This window comes from Thamnophis sirtalis, unplaced genomic scaffold (assembly GCF_051295495.1).
Source record: "Thamnophis sirtalis isolate CommonGarterSnake01/CBP01778 unplaced genomic scaffold, rThaSir2_p1.2 scaffold_12, whole genome shotgun sequence".
Taxonomy (NCBI): Eukaryota; Metazoa; Chordata; class Lepidosauria; order Squamata; family Natricidae; genus Thamnophis; species Thamnophis sirtalis.
The window spans coordinates 1504314-1522484 of NW_028261392.1; the positions used below are offsets into that span (position 1 = coordinate 1504314).

At 42.5% G+C, this 18171-nt stretch overlaps 1 protein-coding gene across 1 annotated transcript in view; it reads right to left on the reverse strand.

The window, feature by feature from the left end:
* Positions 1 to 16842, reverse strand: part of FGFRL1 (fibroblast growth factor receptor like 1) — an 86740-nt gene extending 69898 nt beyond the window's left edge. Inside the window, exon 1 of the mRNA XM_087726559.1 lies at positions 16399 to 16842. Within this exon, the coding sequence (XP_087582685.1) occupies positions 16399 to 16699 (301 nt within the window). The 5' untranslated portion in view covers positions 16700 to 16842. The remainder of the gene's footprint in view (positions 1 to 16398) is intronic.
* Positions 16843 to 18171: the final 1329 nt, after the last annotated feature.

An 18171-nucleotide genomic window follows, 5' to 3' on the forward strand; every position in this document is an offset into this window, starting at 1 on the left:
CAAGAAACTCCGCGATATTCTCCCCCCTCTGAATCTCCCTAAGTGGATCGTAAAACTTATTTCCTACTAACTAGCCCGTTACGATTCGACATTTTTATTACTTTACTATCCAGCTCTGTTTACAACTAGATAAGATTGACAGCCGGTAAGAGATTAAAAAAAAAAAAAGTTAAAAAGTGCTTTGAAGCCTCTGGGGAAAAAAAAAGAGAGCTTTATTTTAACTACGACACATCATGGCGTCCCAAGATATTTCCAAGACTTCATTTCAGACTCTTTTCTCTGCGTGTAGAGAACTTTTTCATTCTTACCAAAGATTGGAAAGAAAAATGGATCAATTTATTCTAAAATATGAAGCTAAAACTGAGAACGTTGAATGCTTAAATGTTCCTGAAACACAAACGGAGAATGTGAGAAATGGTGTCTGGTCTATCTCAGAGGAAGAGAAGAAGGGGGAAGCCATAAAGACGGCTCATTTAAAGGGACAGTGTGCAGAAGGAATGGAGAATCCACCCTTGAGAATTAAAGTTAAATTGGGAAGCTTTATAAACCAAGAACAACTTTATTACTTCATCACTGACATTCAGAATCCAAAGGTGCCGAAATACTTTTGTTTGGACTTGCTTATGGAAACATTTGGTAAATTTATTCAACGAATGGCTACTGGACGGAGAAAACCTTGTGGCTGGAGGGACACAGGCTGACAGATGGACAATAAAAACTAAAATTAGCTAGATCGAATTACTTTAATTTGTAATAGATATAGCTGAATAATGACTGATATGGATAGCAATATATATAATCTGGAACTGGCTGATAGATTGTTGAATACAATTGAAAACTAGTTAAACCTAATTGCTTTTCTGTGTAACAAATATTGTTGAATAATAATTGATATTGATAGCAATGTATATAATGTGGAGTTGACATGATAATTAACAATGGGATATGAGAAAATACTTTTAGATTACACATAAAGAGTACTAACTATAATAATTAGCACTATTAAAAAATTAAATAGAATCCATACAATCCAATGTTAATTAATACTGGGAAAATGTTATGATATATGATATAATTGAATATTATGGATGTTTAGCTAAAATAGAATTTAGATTGGATCACTTCAATTTGTAATAGATATAGCTGAATAATGATTGATATAGATAGCAATATATATAATTTGGAATTGGTTGATAGATTGATGAATATAACTGAAAATTAGCTAAATCTAATTGCTTTTTTGTGTAACAGATATTGCTGAATAATAATTGATATTAATAGTAATGTATATAATGTGGAGTCGATATGATAACTAATAATTGGATATGAGAAAATACCTTTAGGGTATACACAAAGAGTATTAACTATAATAATTAGCACTATTAAAAAATTAAATAAAATCCATATAATTAAATGTTAATCAATATTGGGAAAATGTTAGGATATATGATATAATTGAATATTATGGATGTCTAGTTAAAATAGAATATGAGGATTTGATGATAATAGAGGATTTTACAAATAAGTAAATGAACTGCCAGCATGTGTTATGGACTAATTCCTTAGCATAACTAAGGATGAAGGATGTTTAAATAATTACAATAATTAAAACCGGAGGTATAATGATGTTGATATGGCAAATATTCGAGTTAAGATACTTGAATTAATGGGAGTCAATCGAAGAGAAGCACCAGAACATGTTGTAACCAGTTGATATACTTCCTATTTTTTCATAATAGATACCTGTGTTTTGTTTTGTTTTTCTGATTGTTGTCTTTGTTTTTTTTCTGTATTATCTGTAATTGATTGATATATTAAGAAAGATGTTGTATCAGCTTTAAACTAAAACTAAAAAAACATTTAATAAAAAAAAATAAAATAAAATAAAATCATGAAACAAGGAGGCAAATATAATGAAACAATAGGCCCTGGAATGGAAAAGTAGAAAATTAGAAAAAAGAACACCGACAGCAGAACGCTGTAAAAGTGTAATTGTGATTTTAATGTTTAAAAATGCTGAATAAAAATGATATTTAAAAAAAAATCAGAGCCCACAATGTGGTAAAATGAAGAGACGGCAAGTTGACTGTCTCTTCGATTAGAAACTCTCTGGACAAGGAGAGGGACTTGAGATTGCCCACAAGTGCTCCAGACATCCGCTTTTCATGAGGAAATGGCATGATAGCAGACAAGACTGGAAAGTCCCAAAAAATAAGAAGGCACTAGGGTAGCATTTCTATATAGTTTCCAAGAAATCCACCAAATGTTGGAGAAGCCTTTGTCCAGGATAGTATGAGGACTCTTGAGTTGGGCAAGAGGTTGGATTAGAAGACCTCCAAGGTCCCTTCCAGCCCTCGGAATCTATGTCTGATGTTCATTTCCAGCACTTCACATTTGTCCAAGACTTCTTGTTCTCTACACACATTTGAGATGGTCCAGTGGAAGGTCACCTTCATTCACAAAATGGAACCTTCTTAGGAGGGAACCTTCTTAGGAGGACTTCCTAGGATGACTTCTTCCTTCTTCCTCCTCCTCTTTAGCAGCTGTCAATGGAGATACAAAAGTTTTTAAGAAGAGATTGGACAACCATTTTTTCTGAAATGGTATAGGGCCGGGGTGTCAAACTCATGTTGTCACGGCGGTGTCACACATGATGTATCGGGACTTTCCCCCCCTTCGCTAAACTGGATGTGTGCATGTCCAGTGCTTGAGGCATCCGGCCTATGGGCTGGACATTTGGATTTCCTGCCTCAGCAGGGGACTGGACTACAAGACCCCCTAAGGTCCCTTCCAACTTTGTTATTGTGTTATGTTGAAACTTCTGGGTCTTGCTCTTCTGGTAGCCTCAAGCATTGTTAGTGTGTCTTTGATGTTTCTTCTTCTTCTTCTTCTTCTTCTTCTTCTTCTTCTTCTTCTTCTTCTTCTTCTTCTCTTCTTCTTCTTCTTCTCATTCTTCTCATTCTTCTTCTTCTTCTTCTTCTTCTCATTCTTCTCATTCTTCTTCTTCTTCTTCTTCTTCATTCTTCTTCTTCTCATTCTTCTTCTTCTTCTCATTCTTCTTCTTCTTCTGTGTCTGCTTCTGCTTTTTCAGCTTCCTCTTCTGCTGTTGCTTCTTCTTCTTCTTTTTCCTCCTCCTCCTCCTCCTCTGGGTCAGCCTCATGTTCTTTGACCTTCTCCTCTTTTTCGTATATGCCTTGTATGGTATGGAATCCCAAGACCTTCTCTCCAGGTGGACACACGACTTTATTTGCTGTTTTTCTATGTAGCTCAAGGTTGGTTCTCTACCAATTCTTTCTCGTATGGTCTCATTCCTGGTTTTATAGATAGATAGATAGATAGATAGATAGATAGATAGATAGATAGATAGATAGATAGATAGATAGATAGATTATCTCTTCTGCAGAAGCTTTCCAGCAGGCAGGGATAGTAGGGAGGTGTAGTTTTGAGATGCCGCAACTCACATTGCTTGGTTCTCAACATTCCCTTCTGGAAAACTCCAGGCCATTTTTCCACTCGCTCCTCCGCAGAAGAAACGAAAAATGACATCAGAGCCACTGTTGAAGACCGACGGGCCAATCCAAATAACAGTTACTGACCAACCGTGTTATTGCAGGGAATATTTTTGGAACCATTGCCTGCATTCCTGAAAGTCCCGGCTTCCTCGTCCAAACATATCATGGGCTAAGAATTCCTCACATTTTCCTCAGCGGTGTTTCTTCAGGGGCTGCACAATGGATCACTTCTTCCTCCTCTAGGTTGTGCGTTGAAAACATCCAGGCCAATGACAGGAGGCAGCCATGAAAAAGAAAAATTGCCCTATTCTGGACTTTGCGGGGAGGAAGAGGAGGAGGAGGAGGAGGAAGGGGATGGGGATGGGGAAGGGGAGGGAGGAGGAGGAGGAGAAGGAGAAGGAGGAGAAGGAGAAGGAGAAGGAGGAGGAGAAGAAGAAGAAGAAGAAGAAGAAGAAGAAGAAGAAGAAGAAGAAGAAGAAGAAGAAGAAGAAGAAGAAATAATAATAATAATAATATTTCTTATTTCTTGAATTTTACATCAATCCCTATAAACTTCCCTTCTTCATCTAGCTCCCTAGGTTGTTGAAAATGATGTACGGATAGTGCTTGATTTATGACCAAAATTAAGAGCAGGAATTTCTGCTGCTAAGCAAGGACACACTTAAATCGGTCCACTTTGCTTGCCAGTAGCCACCTAGGGAGGTTGCAAATGGGGATCATATGATCCTGGCATTCGTGCAGGTGGCCAAGCTCCCGAGTCAATCCATCAATGAAACAGCTTGCCTCTCACAGTGGCGAGGCCTCCGTCACTGGAGGATTTCAAGAGGTTGGACAACCAACCATTTGGCCAAGATGGAGTAAGGCCTCAAGCAGAAGGTTGGAGTAGGACACCTCCAAGGTCCCTTTATTGTTAATTGCCAAGTCATGATTGATCCATTGTGACCCCATGGACAACGTTCCTCCAGGCCTTCCTGTCCTCTACCATCCTCTGGAGCCCACTTAAGCTCACGCCTGCTGCTTCGGTGACTCCATCCAGCCACCTCCTTCTCTGCCGTCCCCTTCTTCTTCTTCTTTTGCCCTCCATCGTTCCCAGCATGAGGCTCTTCTCCAGGGAGTCCTTCCTTCCCATGAGGTGGCCATGAAAACCCCCCATGGACAGTACCAAGGTCCCTTATGGTCCTAGGATTCCATGTTCTATGCCTGATAGTCATTCCCAGCATTTACAGAGCCGAGGTGGCGCAGTGGTTAAATGCAGCACTGCAGGCTACTTCAGCTGACTGCAGTTCTGCAGTTCGGCTGTTCAAATCTCACCGGCTCAGGGTTGACTCAGCCTTCCATCCTTCCGAGGTGGGTGAAATGAGGACCCAGACTGTGGGGGGCAATATGCTGACTCTGTAAACCGCTTAGAGAGGGCTGAAAGCCCTGTGAAGCGGTATATAAGTCTTAACTGCCATTGCTATTGCTAATTCAGGTTGCTTCTCTCCTGGATTAGTTCCCATCCATCGTTTCTTGCCCTGCCCTCTGGTGCTTTGGAGAGTAATTTGACGCCTTCCTCTTTGGGGCAGCCTCTGAAATACTGCTAAAATTTCACTGAAGGTCGTAAGTACATTATTTGCAAAATTACTTTTTCTTCTTCCTCATCATAAATGCAAACCGTCAGTAGTCAAGGCAGTCGCTAAACAAGGACTGCTGCCTGCATTTTCAGTTTGGCTCATCATGGTTGAGGCTCTTTGTGTGTGTGTGTGTGTGTGTGTGTGTGTGTGTGTGTGTGTTAGTTCATTCTGCAGACAAACTCATTCTGTTTGGGTAGTTTGTGGCCCAAGGCAGTCCGCAAATTAAGATTTAAGTCAATTATTACGTCCTACGAAACTAGTTCGAATCAGTTTGGGTCTCTGGTCCTACTCATTAAAGAATCATAAACTGCTGTAAGAAGAAGACACAACGTGTGTCACCGTGTCGTGGAGAAACGTACAGCCCATCCTGACAAAATCCCCGATTGGTTTATCTATCCAGTGACCCATAAAAGGAGGGACTTCCTTTTCATAGATGAAGATGTCCAAGCTAAAGCTAGACAAACATCTGGCATTTGCGAGCCAAATAGCAATAGCAATAGCAATAGCAGTTAAGACTTATATACCGCTTCATAGGGCTTTCAGCCCTCTCTAAGCGGTTTACAGAGTCAGCATTTTGCCCCCAACAACAATCCGGGTTCTCATTTCACCCACCTCGGAAGGATGGACGGCTGAGTCAACCCTGAGCCGGTGAGATTTGAACAGCCAAACTGCAGAACTGCAGTCAGCTGAAGTAGCCTGCAGTACTGGATTTAACCACTGCGCCATCACTATAGATAGATAGATAGATAGATAGATAGATAGATAGATAGATAGATAGATAGATAGATAGATAGATAGATAGATAGATAGATAGATAGATAGCAATAGCAGTTAGACTTATCTACCGCTTCATAGGGCTTTCAGCCCTCTCTAAGCGGTTTACAGATTCAGCATATCGCCCCCAACAACAATCCAGGTCCTCATTTTACCCACCTCGGGAAGGATGGAAGGCTGAGCCAACCCTGAGCCGGTGAGATTTGAACAGCCGAACTGCAGAACTGCAGTCAGCTGAAGTGGCCTGCAGGTACTGCACCCTAACCACTGCTCCACCTCGGCTCTTAATTTAGATTCTCCTACTAAGCAAGGAGTCGGACTCCCAAACATTGTTTTTTTTTTGTCCTTGGCTAAAAAGTCCTAAGCAAAAAACCATAATCAGAGTTACAACCCCCCCTTTTCCTCCAGCCCTATCATAAAAACCTAGCCGAAAAGAATCAGGCCGAGCTGCTTCGAAGCTGTCTGGAATCAACACAGCTTTGTGGACCCCAGAAGACAAACAAGGGAGGAGGGGTGGGAGAACTAATCTAATCTCTGGGTAAACAATGTCCCAGGGGCGATCACAAGAGCTGAACCAGGCCTGGCAAGGAGGAGCTTTGGAAGTATTTGACCTGACATTATCAAGGACTTCCAAGAGGACTATTAGCACTTGGAACTGGCTTTTGCGAAGCGTTTTGGAGCCACGGCAGCTGACCTGGGAGTGGTGTCCTGCGGTTGTGGCAGTCAGTGGCATCTCCACGTGGAGCACATGACCATCGTCTCTCGCCTGGATCAGAAAACGAGATGGGCCCCACATTTGGAGAAGGACGAACATTATCCTGTAAACCGCTTAGAGAGGGCTGAAAGCCCTATGAAGCGGTATATAAGTCTAACCGCTATTGCTATTGCTATTGCTATTGCTATTGCTATTGCTATCTATCTATCTATCTATCTATCTATCTATCTATCTATCTATCTATCTATCTATCTATCGTTTTGTTGGGGGTGATATGCTGACTCTGTAAGCCGCTTAGAGAGGGCTGAAAGCCCTATGAAGCGGTATATAAGTCTAACTGCTATTGCTATTGCTATTGCTATCTATCTATCTATCTATCTATCTATCTATCTATCTATCTATCTATCTATCTATCTATCTATCTATCATCTATCTATCTATCATCTATCTATCATCTATCTATCATCTATCTATCTATCTATCTATCTATCTATCTATCTATCTATCTATCTATCGTATTGTTGGGGGCAATATGCTGACTCTGTAAGCCGCTTAGAGAGGGCTGAAAGCCCTATGAAGCGGTATATAAGTCTAACTGCTATTGCTATTGCTATTGCTATTGCTATCTATCTATCTATCTATCTATCTATCTATCTATCTATCTATCTATCTATCATCTATCTATCTATCTATCTATCTATCTATCTATCTATCGTATTGTTGGGGGTGATATGCTGACTCTGTAAGCCGCTTAGAGAGGGCTGAAAGCCCTATGAAGCGGTATATAAGTCTAACTGCTATTGCTATTGCTATTGCTATTGCTATTGCTATTGCTATTGCTATTGCTATTGCTATCTATCTATCTATCTATCTATCTATCTATCTATCTATCTATCTATCGTATTGTTGGGGGTGATATGCTGACTCTGTAAGCCGCTTAGAGAGGGCTGAAAGCCCTATGAAGCGGTATATAAGTCTAACTGCTTATTGCTATTGCTATTCTTCCAAAGTTAGCAGGATTGCAACCAGCCAAGAAAGGCCATCGTATCTTCTCACTTGACATATATTAGTCCTCACTGGACGATTGTATTATCGAAATAAAATGAACACACACATCCCAACAGTAAATCATCTATCCAAGCATGCGTGCACAAACACAGTAAGACCATCAACCCCATTCTCTCCAAACCATAATAAAACACCAGACAATTTCTTCTTCTCCTTCTCCCATCAGGAGTTTGACCTCCACAGGAGCAAGACAAAATTTAGCACCTCATCACTGAAAGAATCTGAGTTTAATCCCAGTGCTTAGGCCCAAAGCCACATGAAATGTTGCCTGGGGAGGCAGGATCATATGAGAAGTGACCACAGCATCACCCAAAAGGAAGACTCCAGTATTGCTACAAGAAATAGTCCTTCGATTCTGTTATTCAGATACAGTAAAGCTTTCCCCAAAAAAGCTTTAGACTGGAAGTTTTTAAAAAAAAGACTAGACAACAATTGGTTGGAAATGATATAAGGTCTCCTGCCCAAACAGGGGGTTGGACTAGAAGACCTCCAAGGTCCCTTCTATTATTCTATATTCTACATTCCATAAGCTCCAGCTACAGAGAGGTTACTATGCCAAAAGTATCAAAATTAAAAACAGAATTACATAAGAGGGGGAGGGGTTTTTGATGCCGAAATGGAACTGATTAGTTATTTGTTTCTTGTTTCCACTTTTTAGAAGATACTTTTGTGTGTGATAAGAGTGTGATTTATTTTTGATGTGTGTCCAGTGGGCATTTTATTGCAAATTACTGATTTTTGCCCAGTAAGGACAACTGGTTTGTCTTTAGCAACATCAGTCAAATGAATGAATAAAACTGATGGATTGATTCAATGATAAAGATATAGGCGTATGTATGTCACCCTTTCTAAAAGGAGGGGGAAGAGGAGGAGGAGGAGGAGGAGGAGGAGGAGGAGGAGGAAGAGGAGGAGGAAAGATGAAGGAGAAGAGGGAAAGAAGAGGAGGAGGAGGAGGAAAGATGAAGGAGAAGAGGGAAAGAAGAGGAGGAGGAGGAGGAAAGATGAAGGAGAAGAGGGAAAGAAGAGGAGGAGGAGGAGGAAAGATGAAGAAGAGGGAAAGAAGAGGAGGAGGAGGAGGAGGAAAGATGAAGGAGAAGAGGGAAAGAAGAGGAGGAGGAGGAGGAGGAGGAGGAGGAGGAAAGATGAAGGAGAAGAGGGAAAGAAGAGGTGGAGGGGGAGGAGGAAAGATGAAGGAGAAGAGGGAAAGAGGAGGAGGAGGAGGAGGAGGAGGAGGAGGAGGAGGAGGAGGAGGACGACTGTGGTGTCTTTGATGCTTTCTGAGCTTCGTTGTTTTCTTACAGACATTTCATTACCCAACTAGGTTACCTTATCAGTGCTAGAAGAGAAGAGAGTTTATGGAAAGGCAGGAGGAGGAGGAGGAATCGGAGGCTAAAAGATGATGGAGCAAGTAAATCCAGACTGAACCTTTTATATTAGCTGTGCTTTTATCATTAGCTTTATCCTACATGACAACATTAGTTAAGCTTAGTAGCATGAGGAAACCCAGGACTGAGGAAATCAACATATATTTAAAGTTTACTTAGAATCAGCCCACTGAATGAATTCCAGATGCCTGCTTTCACTGTCCCACTCGCATGAACCAGGGAAGTGAAAATCTGAAAAGATGCTTCCTAAATCCATCTGCCAGATGCCCATTAAACCTCACACTCAAGTAGCTCTTTTATAGGGGGGAAAGAAGAGAAACCCCTCCTAAAACACTAAGCACAGAGTGACTTTTATTGATGTCGTCATTTGGGCCAACAGCTTGTTTAGCTTCACTCCTGAAAACTGTGCCCTTTGAACCACCCCAGAGCATCGAAACAGAGCACTCTTTGGCGTTAAAATTCCTTGGATGAAAAGTCCGCTTAGATTCCAATAGCAATGGGCACCTCCGTGCAGCCAGGTATGAGGAGATTGGGTGTGTCTAGTTGGATGAAAAGAAGGACATGCGGGGGACATGATGGCAGTCTTCCAATATCTCAGGGGTTGCCCCAAAGAAGAGGGAGTCAAGCTATTCTCCAAGGCACCTGAAGGCAGGACAAGAAGCAATGGGTGGAAACTAATCAAGGAGAGAAGAACTAAGGAGACATTTGCTGACTGTGAGGACAATTAATCAGTGGAACAGAAGTTGCCTCCAGAAGTTGTGAATGCTCCAACACTGGAAGTTTTAAAGAAGAGATCGGATAACCATTTGTAAGAGCCGAGGTGGTGCAGTGGTTAAATGCAGCACTGCAGGCTACTTCAGCTGACTGCAGTTCTGCAGTTCGGCTGTTCAAATCTCACCGGCTCAGGGTTGACTCAGCCTTCCATCCTTCCAAGGTGGGTAAAATGAGGACCCAGATTGTTGTTGGGGGCAATATGCTGACTCTGTAAACCGCTTAGAGAGGGCTGAAAGCCCTATGAAGCGGTATATAAGTCTACTGCTATTGCTATTGCTATATTGTGGTGTAGGGTTTCCTGCCTTAAGCAGAGGGTTGGACTAGAAGACCTCCAAGGTCCCTTCCCACTCTTGTTATTCTATTCTATTCTATTCTATTCTGGATCAAGGTGAAGGAGCATAGACTTATAAACATTTATCTAGTGACTCTTTGAAGTCACAACAGCCCTGGGGGAAAAAAGTGATCCATGGACATTTTTCAAACTTATGACCATTGCAGCATCTCATGGTCACATGAGCAAAATTCAGAGGCTTGGCAGTTGACCCGTCCTTATGACAGTTGCAATGTCCCGGAGTCACGCAATCCCCTTTTGTGACAAGCCAGGTCAATCGGGAAACAAGATTCCCTTAATAATTATATTACTAATGTAACAGCTGCAGTGATTTGCTTAACAACTGTGGCAAGAGAGGTCATAAAATGGGGCAGAGCTCACTCAACAACTGTCTTGCTTAACAATAAAGATTTGGGGCTCAATTATAGCTATAAGTCGAGAATTATCTACATTTCCTTTTTCTCTTAACCCCTTCTTGTTCCCAGCCCTTTTTTGGAACAGTCCTTCCTGGGATCCACAAATATTTGTAAATCAGGCTTTTCCCAGTGACGGGAAGCCTATCCCAAAGGTGCTTTTCCAAGAGGCAAATGGACTTTCTGGTTTTTCTTTGAAGTCTTCCTTTCCCCTCCCATCCAGTCGGAGCTGAAAAAGCTTCTTGGATGAGAAGCGAAACATCTTCAAAGAAGAACAGAGAAAGTCGAGGCTGCTTCTTGAAAAAGCAACCCTGGGACAACCTTGAACTACGGAAAATCTCCAGAGAGATCCTGCCAGAACCTGTGTCCAAGTTAGAAGGCAAGAAAATAGAAATGTGCTTTAGAACAGTGTTTCTCAACCTTGGCAACTTGAAGATGTCCGGACTTCCAACTCCCAGAATTCCCCAGCCAGCGAATGCTGGCTGGGGAATTCTGGGAGTTGAAGTCCGGACATCTTCAAGTTGCCAAGGTTGAGAAACACTGCTTTAGAAGGGAAAAATTAAAATCCCTTTTTATTATTGTCTTAGTTTAATGCAGTTTGTTGGCCATGAAGGGAAAATATGAACCGCCTCACTCTTGGATTCTATCTGACTTCTTGTACCGTGGTGTGTGTGTGTGTGTGTGTGTGACAACATCCAAGCCAGAATCAAGACAGTGAAGTTTGCATGAAAGAAATAAGGTTGTCTTCCTTCTCTAATAGCGTAGATTGTCTCTTCTTCTGACACCTATGGAGCCTCCCCCATCATCCAGGTCAGGGTTGAACCCAAAGATGCTTTTCCGAAAGGCAACTTGGTTCTTTTCCTTGGGAAACATTTCTCTTCTCATCCAGGACTCAGAGCTGAAGAAGCTTCTTGGAATGAACAGCAAAATGTTTTCGAAGGGAAAAAAACCCCCAAGAAAATCCATCCAATGTCCATTTTTTTTGAGGGGGGGGAAGAGCACCTTTGCGAGAAGAGCCGAGATGGCGCAGTGGTCAAATGCAGCACTGCAGGCTATTTCAGCTGACTGCAGTTCAGCAGTTTGGCTGTTCAAATCCCACCAGGCTCAAGGTTGACTCAGCCTTCCATCCTTCCGAGGTGGGTGAAATGAGGACCCGGATTGTTGTTGGGGGCAATATGCTGACTCTGTAAACCGCTTAGAGAGGGCTGGAAGCCCTATGAAGCGGAATATAAGTCTAACTGCTATTGCTATTGCTATTGCTATTGCTATTGCTATTGCTATTGCTATTGCTATTGCGACTCTCGTTCCAATATTCTTTACAAATGACTCTTTGCAGAATCATGGTTCATCCAATGTTTATTTGGACAAAAGGAAAAAAAAACCTTTGGAAGGAACTGGAAATGTTGCATGGTGCTCCCTGCTGTGGTGAGTTGTTATATTATTCAGTTTACTTCGAAAGAAGATGGATGGATGGATGGATGGATGGATGGATGGATGGATGGATGGATGGATGGATGGCTTTCTTCTCCTATCTCATCCAGCCAAAGAAAGCTAGCCTGGGATGGGTGATGCACTTTGACAGATGTTGCTGTCTGCTTTCAATGTTTGACTTCTGAACCCCGGAGTCCTACAGCTGCTGAGCTGTATACACAACTCACAGCAGAAGGACACCCAAAAGCTAGGAAGCTGAGAACAGAAATAAACTACAGTCGTGCCATGATGGGGCCTCCATGACATAATGAACACAGCACAATATCAATGTTAATATATAATAAATCCATCATAATTAGTAGGCTAACAGGCCAAGCTCTTATTTAAAGAAAGGAAGAAAGAAGAAGCTTAAGTTGTTTGGAACAAAGAAATCTTTTTATGTGCTTTCAGCTGCTCACACATCAACAAGAAACTGGAGCTTTTGATTGGGAAAGTCGGTGTGGACTTTTTTCGAGGCTGTTATTTGCAGTGATGCAATGTAAACATTCACAGCACATTTAAAACTGTGGATTAATGTAAAATAATAGGCTGGGCAAAACCGTCCTTTTTATAAACACATCATGTTATTGGAATGAAAACAAACCCAGCTCTGAAATCCACTTTCTTTTAAAAGGGGATCCAAAGTATAATTTTTCATATTCCGTTGAAACCAGAAGCCGAATTCTGCATGGAAATGACTTGAATGCTAATGGTATTTTAACTCCAAAGTCGAAAATGCAAGCCCTAGTAATAAAAGTCAAGGAGCAACATGGGGGGAAAATGGGACTGAAACTGAATATAAAGGAGAGCAAACGAAGGCAGCAGGTAGAAAAACCAGGCTTAGAATTGACAATGAAAATATCCGAAGGATGGCTAGTTCCCACATTTTACAATCAACCATCCATCGTGAAGGAACGAGCAATCAGCACTGGTAATCCTCAACGTACGACCACGATGGATCCAAACTTCCTGTTGCTAACTGAGACATTTGTTAAGTGAGCTTTGCCTATATTTTACAGTCTTTCTTGCCACAGTTGTTAAATGAATCATTGCAGTTGTTAAGTCGGCAACACAGGTGTTAAGTCAGTGTTTCTCAACCTTGGCAACTTGAAGATGTCTGGACTTCAAGTCCCAGAATTCCCCAGCCAGCGAATGCTTTCTTTCTTTCTCTCTCTCTCTCTCTCCTTCCTTCCTTCTCTCCCCTCCCTCCCTCCTTCCCTTCCTTCCTTCCCTTTTCCTTCTTTCTTTCTTTCTTTCTCTCTCTCTCTCTCTCCTTCCTTCCTTCTCTCCCCTCCCTCCCTCCTTCCCTTCCTTCCTTCCCTTTTCCTTCTTTCTTTCTTTCTTTCTCTCCTTCCTTCCTTCCTTCCTTCTCTCCCCTCCCTCCCTCCTTCCCTTCCTTCCTTCCCTTTTCCTTCTTTCTTTCTTTCTTTCTCTCTCTCTCTCTCTCCTTCCTTCCTTCTCTCCCCTCCCTCCCTCCTTCCCTTCCTTCCTTCCCTTTTCCTTCTTTCTTTCTTTCTTTCTCTCCTTCCTTCCTTCCTTCCTTCCTTCTCTCCCCTCCCTCCCTCCTTCCCTTCCTTCCTTCCCTTTTCCTTCTTTCTTTCTGTCTTTCTTTCTTTCTGTCTTTCTTTCTTTCTTTCTGTCTTTCTTTCTTTCTTTCTTCCCTCCCACATCTTAAAATCATCTCTGCTAAGATGTCTATTTCCTGTTATATGTTTCTTAGTAAAGCGTTTCCCAATCTTGGCCACTTTTAAGAAAGATGGATTTCAACTCCCAGAATACCCCAGTCAGAATACCCAATCACGTGATCAAAACTCAGAGGCAACTGACTCGTGTTTATGACGGTGGCAGGGTCCCGGGGTCATGTGATGACCTTCTGAATCAGTGGGGAGGCCGGATTCACTTAACACAGTGTTTCTCAACCTTGGCAACTTGAAGATGTCTGGACTTCAACTCCCAGAATTCCCCAGCCAGCGAATGCTGGCTGGGGAATTCTGGGAGTTGAAGTCCAGACATCTTCAAGTTGCCAAGGTTGAGAAACACTGGCTTAAGAAGGCGATTTGATTTCTATCCCTCAATGAAAAGGACTCGATGCTCGATGCAGATACTCCTTGGATGTCAAGACTGGTGGAGAGTTTTGTTTTCCTTTCTTTTAAAGGAACACTAATAATAAATATAATCACGCGAGCCTCAATGTAATGGCAGCCTCCTAGCCCCAAACATCTGCAAGGAATTGCGGGCTAAGCACCTCCATATGTCGTTCGGGGCCTCAATTTACCCTGGCAGGGATTTCAGCTCTGCATTTGTCTTCCGCAGAATGGAATATGCTGGCAGAACCGTATCCGTGTACGTAGATGTATGAATTTCATGCTTACATCCGTGGAAAAAATATATATGTATATCTTTTCATTTTACTTTAAATTGCCAACAGGTGTTCTCACCTCTTTAACTTAACTCCCGTATTAAAACCGAAAGAAAGGGGGGGAAAAAAGAAGTGAGTTGAAAATAAAGAGATTTTTGTTGGCAAACAAACAAAGGGTGAGCAAGTTGCGCTGTGAAACAAGTCAGAAAATCAAATAAAGAATTTGTTAGAGAAATGAAGAAAAGAAAAGAAAGACCAGCATGAATGGAAGCTTTATTTTAACACTAAAACAAACAAATGAAGTTAATATTGCCAAGGGCTACATCTAAGATGCTCCTGGCCTACTAGAGGTAGCCTTCGACCTACGACGCTAGAACATCAGTTGCTAAGTGGGGCAGTTGTTAAATGAGTTGCCTCTGATTTTGCACCCCCTTTTGCCGCAGTTGTTAAGGGAATCACAAGGCTGTTAAATGAATCACATGGTTGTTAAGTGAATCATGTTATTAAGTGAATCACATGGCTGTTAAGTGAATCGCAAGACTGTTCAGTGACTCTGGCTTCCCTCATTAAGTTCGCTTGTTGGAAGCCAGCTGGAAGTTCACAAATGGAGATTAATTTATTTATATTCATTATTTATATTTCACACTCCTTAGCCTTCCAGTATTAAGAAACCTAAGTCCTGATTGCAATCTGCATTTGATTGTCATCTGCTAACATTCAGATTTATCAATTACTATAAACGCATGCATGCTTTATGGTACCAATTCGCCTTCGATCAGCCACTGCCAAATGACCAGCTTTTTTCTTTTTAATGCTGACGACAAAAGAGCATTCAGTACTTGCCAAAGGAAAGAACTTAAGTGGATTATTTTAAAAATAAAATGCATATTTTTGCACGCGTTTTTTTTAAAGGGAAGATAGGTAATTTTGCAGGATAACAGACCCTTGTCCTTAATCCAAAGAATGTTAATTCTGATTAAATAGGAGGCCAGTTCCCTCCACTATAATTAGCATCTCGAGGCTTGCGGTAAACCACAAGCTCTCTACCATGAGAAAAAAAACCCTCTTTCTCTTTAGCCTGGTTAACAGTTTGGCTGGCAGACCATGCTACCCCCTCTTCCCCCCAAAGTGGAGCAGCACCAGATTTTTTGGGGATTTAAAATCTAAAATCCTAAGAGATCTGAAGTCGAAGCAGGAGAATGAATGTCATCCTTGAGCCACAGAAAGCAAGAGGCCGCCATCGGGTGTAATCAACGGGAAACCCAAGTTGGGGAACTTACCGCAAAAAAGACGCTCCAACTTCGATGGCCAAATAGGGGTTTGAGGGGAAGGAAAGACAACCCTGATTTCTCGAGTGATTTGTTTTAGGGGCCCCGAGAAAAGAGGGACAAAGGGTGGATAAGCAGAACCTTGTGTAGTGCAAGACAAAACTCCTTCTTTGTCCATTCTGCATCTTGTGACACAGAAATGCCTCCTCTCCTTTGTTTTAAAAAAAAAAAAACCACTGATAGGGAAGCAACGCATTTAGGCTTCCTGCCAAGTTGGTAAATAATTCCAGCACCTACTGTTATTTTTTTTTTTAATGATAAGGGGAGTCTGCGTGTCCTTGCTGCAGAGGCTGAAACACACATTGAGTAACGGCTGAGTAAAGAAAGAGGCACCGTGTTTCGCCAGAGACGTCAAAGGCTGCGGCGACTTCTCCTTATCACCCAAATCTTTCCGGAGCGGTGATCTCTGTCTCCATCGCGCCTGTTTATTCCTATCCTTTGCCGCCGCCTCCCACCCCACCCCCCCTCTTGGCTAATCTTATCTTGACACAACTGACAGCGGTATGGTGAGGTGCAACACCCCCATTTGCCACAAACCTTGGGACAAAACGAGTTTGTCTGGAGCCTGGTAGATTATTTACAGAGTGGAAATATCACAGGCAAAAATCTCACTCTGCATGGAACACGCTGAACTCTCCCTCCCTCTCGCTACTCACCGATCACAATGAGGGTATAGTTCACATTCATGCTGCCAAAACCGTTGGTGGCTTTGCAGATGTAGGTCCCAGCGTCCTCGCTTTCCACCTCCTTGATCTTCAGGCCTTGTTGGAGGACACGGAACCTCATCCACCCACTGTGGATCGTCCTCCCGTCCTTCGTCCACATAGTGAGAGGCGGTGGGTCGCCTTCGACCGGACACAGAAGCTTGATGGTTCTTCCTAACCTCGCTGATTGCCGGTGGATCACTTTGTCGGCAATTCTGGGTGGGCCTGGAGAAGAAGAAAGAAGGAAACCCATATGTTATTTGGCGATGGAGCTGGAAAGTAGAGGAGATACAATCATGAGATGTTTTGCATGGATTACATGGAAATCGGTCATTTCTGGTCAGGGACGTTGAAGCTGTGCTTCTGAATATCTATAGAGCAGTGTTTCTCAACCTTGGCAACTTGAAGATGTCTGGACTTCAAGTCCCAGGATTCTGATCATTCTCCAAAAAATATTCTTTTCTTTTTTTTTGCACGTGTCCCATGTAGAATATCTGGGTGAAAAATAATGTTTTGATCTGTAGCCAAAAGGCACGGTCACTCACCATTATGCCATTGTGGGAAGAAAGTTTCAAATTCTGGGTTTTGTCACCTGTCTAAAGGCTAACAAGCATTTTCCTGCTGCTGCTCCTCTGCTAGAGTTAAGACATGATCAGTTTGTCATGAGAAACAGTCCATCTATTCCCAAAGCAGTCCAAATAGCGACAGCAATGGCAGTTAGACTTATGTACCGCTTCATAGGGCTTTCAGCCCTCTCTAAGCGGTTTACAGGTCAGCATATCGCCAACAACAACAATCCGGGTCCTCATTTTACCCACCTCGGAAGGATGGAAGGCTGAGTCAACCTTGAGCCGGTGAGATTTGAACAGCCGAACTGCAGAACTGCAGTCAGCTGAAGTAGCCTGCAGTGCTGCACTCTAACCACTGCACCACCTCGGCTCTTAGTGCGGCCTACACACATGCGCAGGGATGAGCGTGAGGGGATTGTGCATGCATGCACACGGGGGGAGGGCATTGCATTAAGGGTGTGGACACACACATGTGCCTTTTTGGCACCCGAGCAGAAAAACGTTCGCCATCACTGTCCTATACCATTCTGGACAAATGGTTGTCCAATCTCTTCTTTAAAAACCTCCAGTGATGGTTCAGCCACCCACAACTTCTGGAGGAAGTTTCCTTTCCACTGGTTGATTGTTCTCCCTGTCAGGACATCTCTCCTCAGTTCTAAGTTGCTTCTCTCCTTGATTAGTTTCCACCCATTGCTTCTTGTCCTGCCCTTCAGGTGCCTTGGAGAATAGCTTGACTCCCTCTTCTTTGTGGCAACCCCTGAGATATTGGAAGACTGCTATCCTGTCTCCCCTGGTCCTTCTTTTCATTAAACTAGACATACCCAGTTCCTGCAACCGTTCTTCGTGTGTTTTAGCCTCCAGTCCCCTAATCCTCTTTGTTGCTCTTCTGTCTCCGTACATTGCTGCATCTACAAGATGACGTTAACAATTTCTCCTCTTCTCCCCCCTGCCTCCCACCCTCTACGGCTAGCAATCAAATAGGAAATCCAATAGCACTCTTAATTTTGACTCCCTTCTTAATCCCCGCTGGTTCACACTGGTTTACAGTGATTGTAAATGATTTCAAACCCCCATAATTTAAGAGAGCCTCCTGAAAACTCATGTAAGGAATTTGAGGTTTCGTTTACAAGGCTGCCATTACTATGTTCCCAAGGGA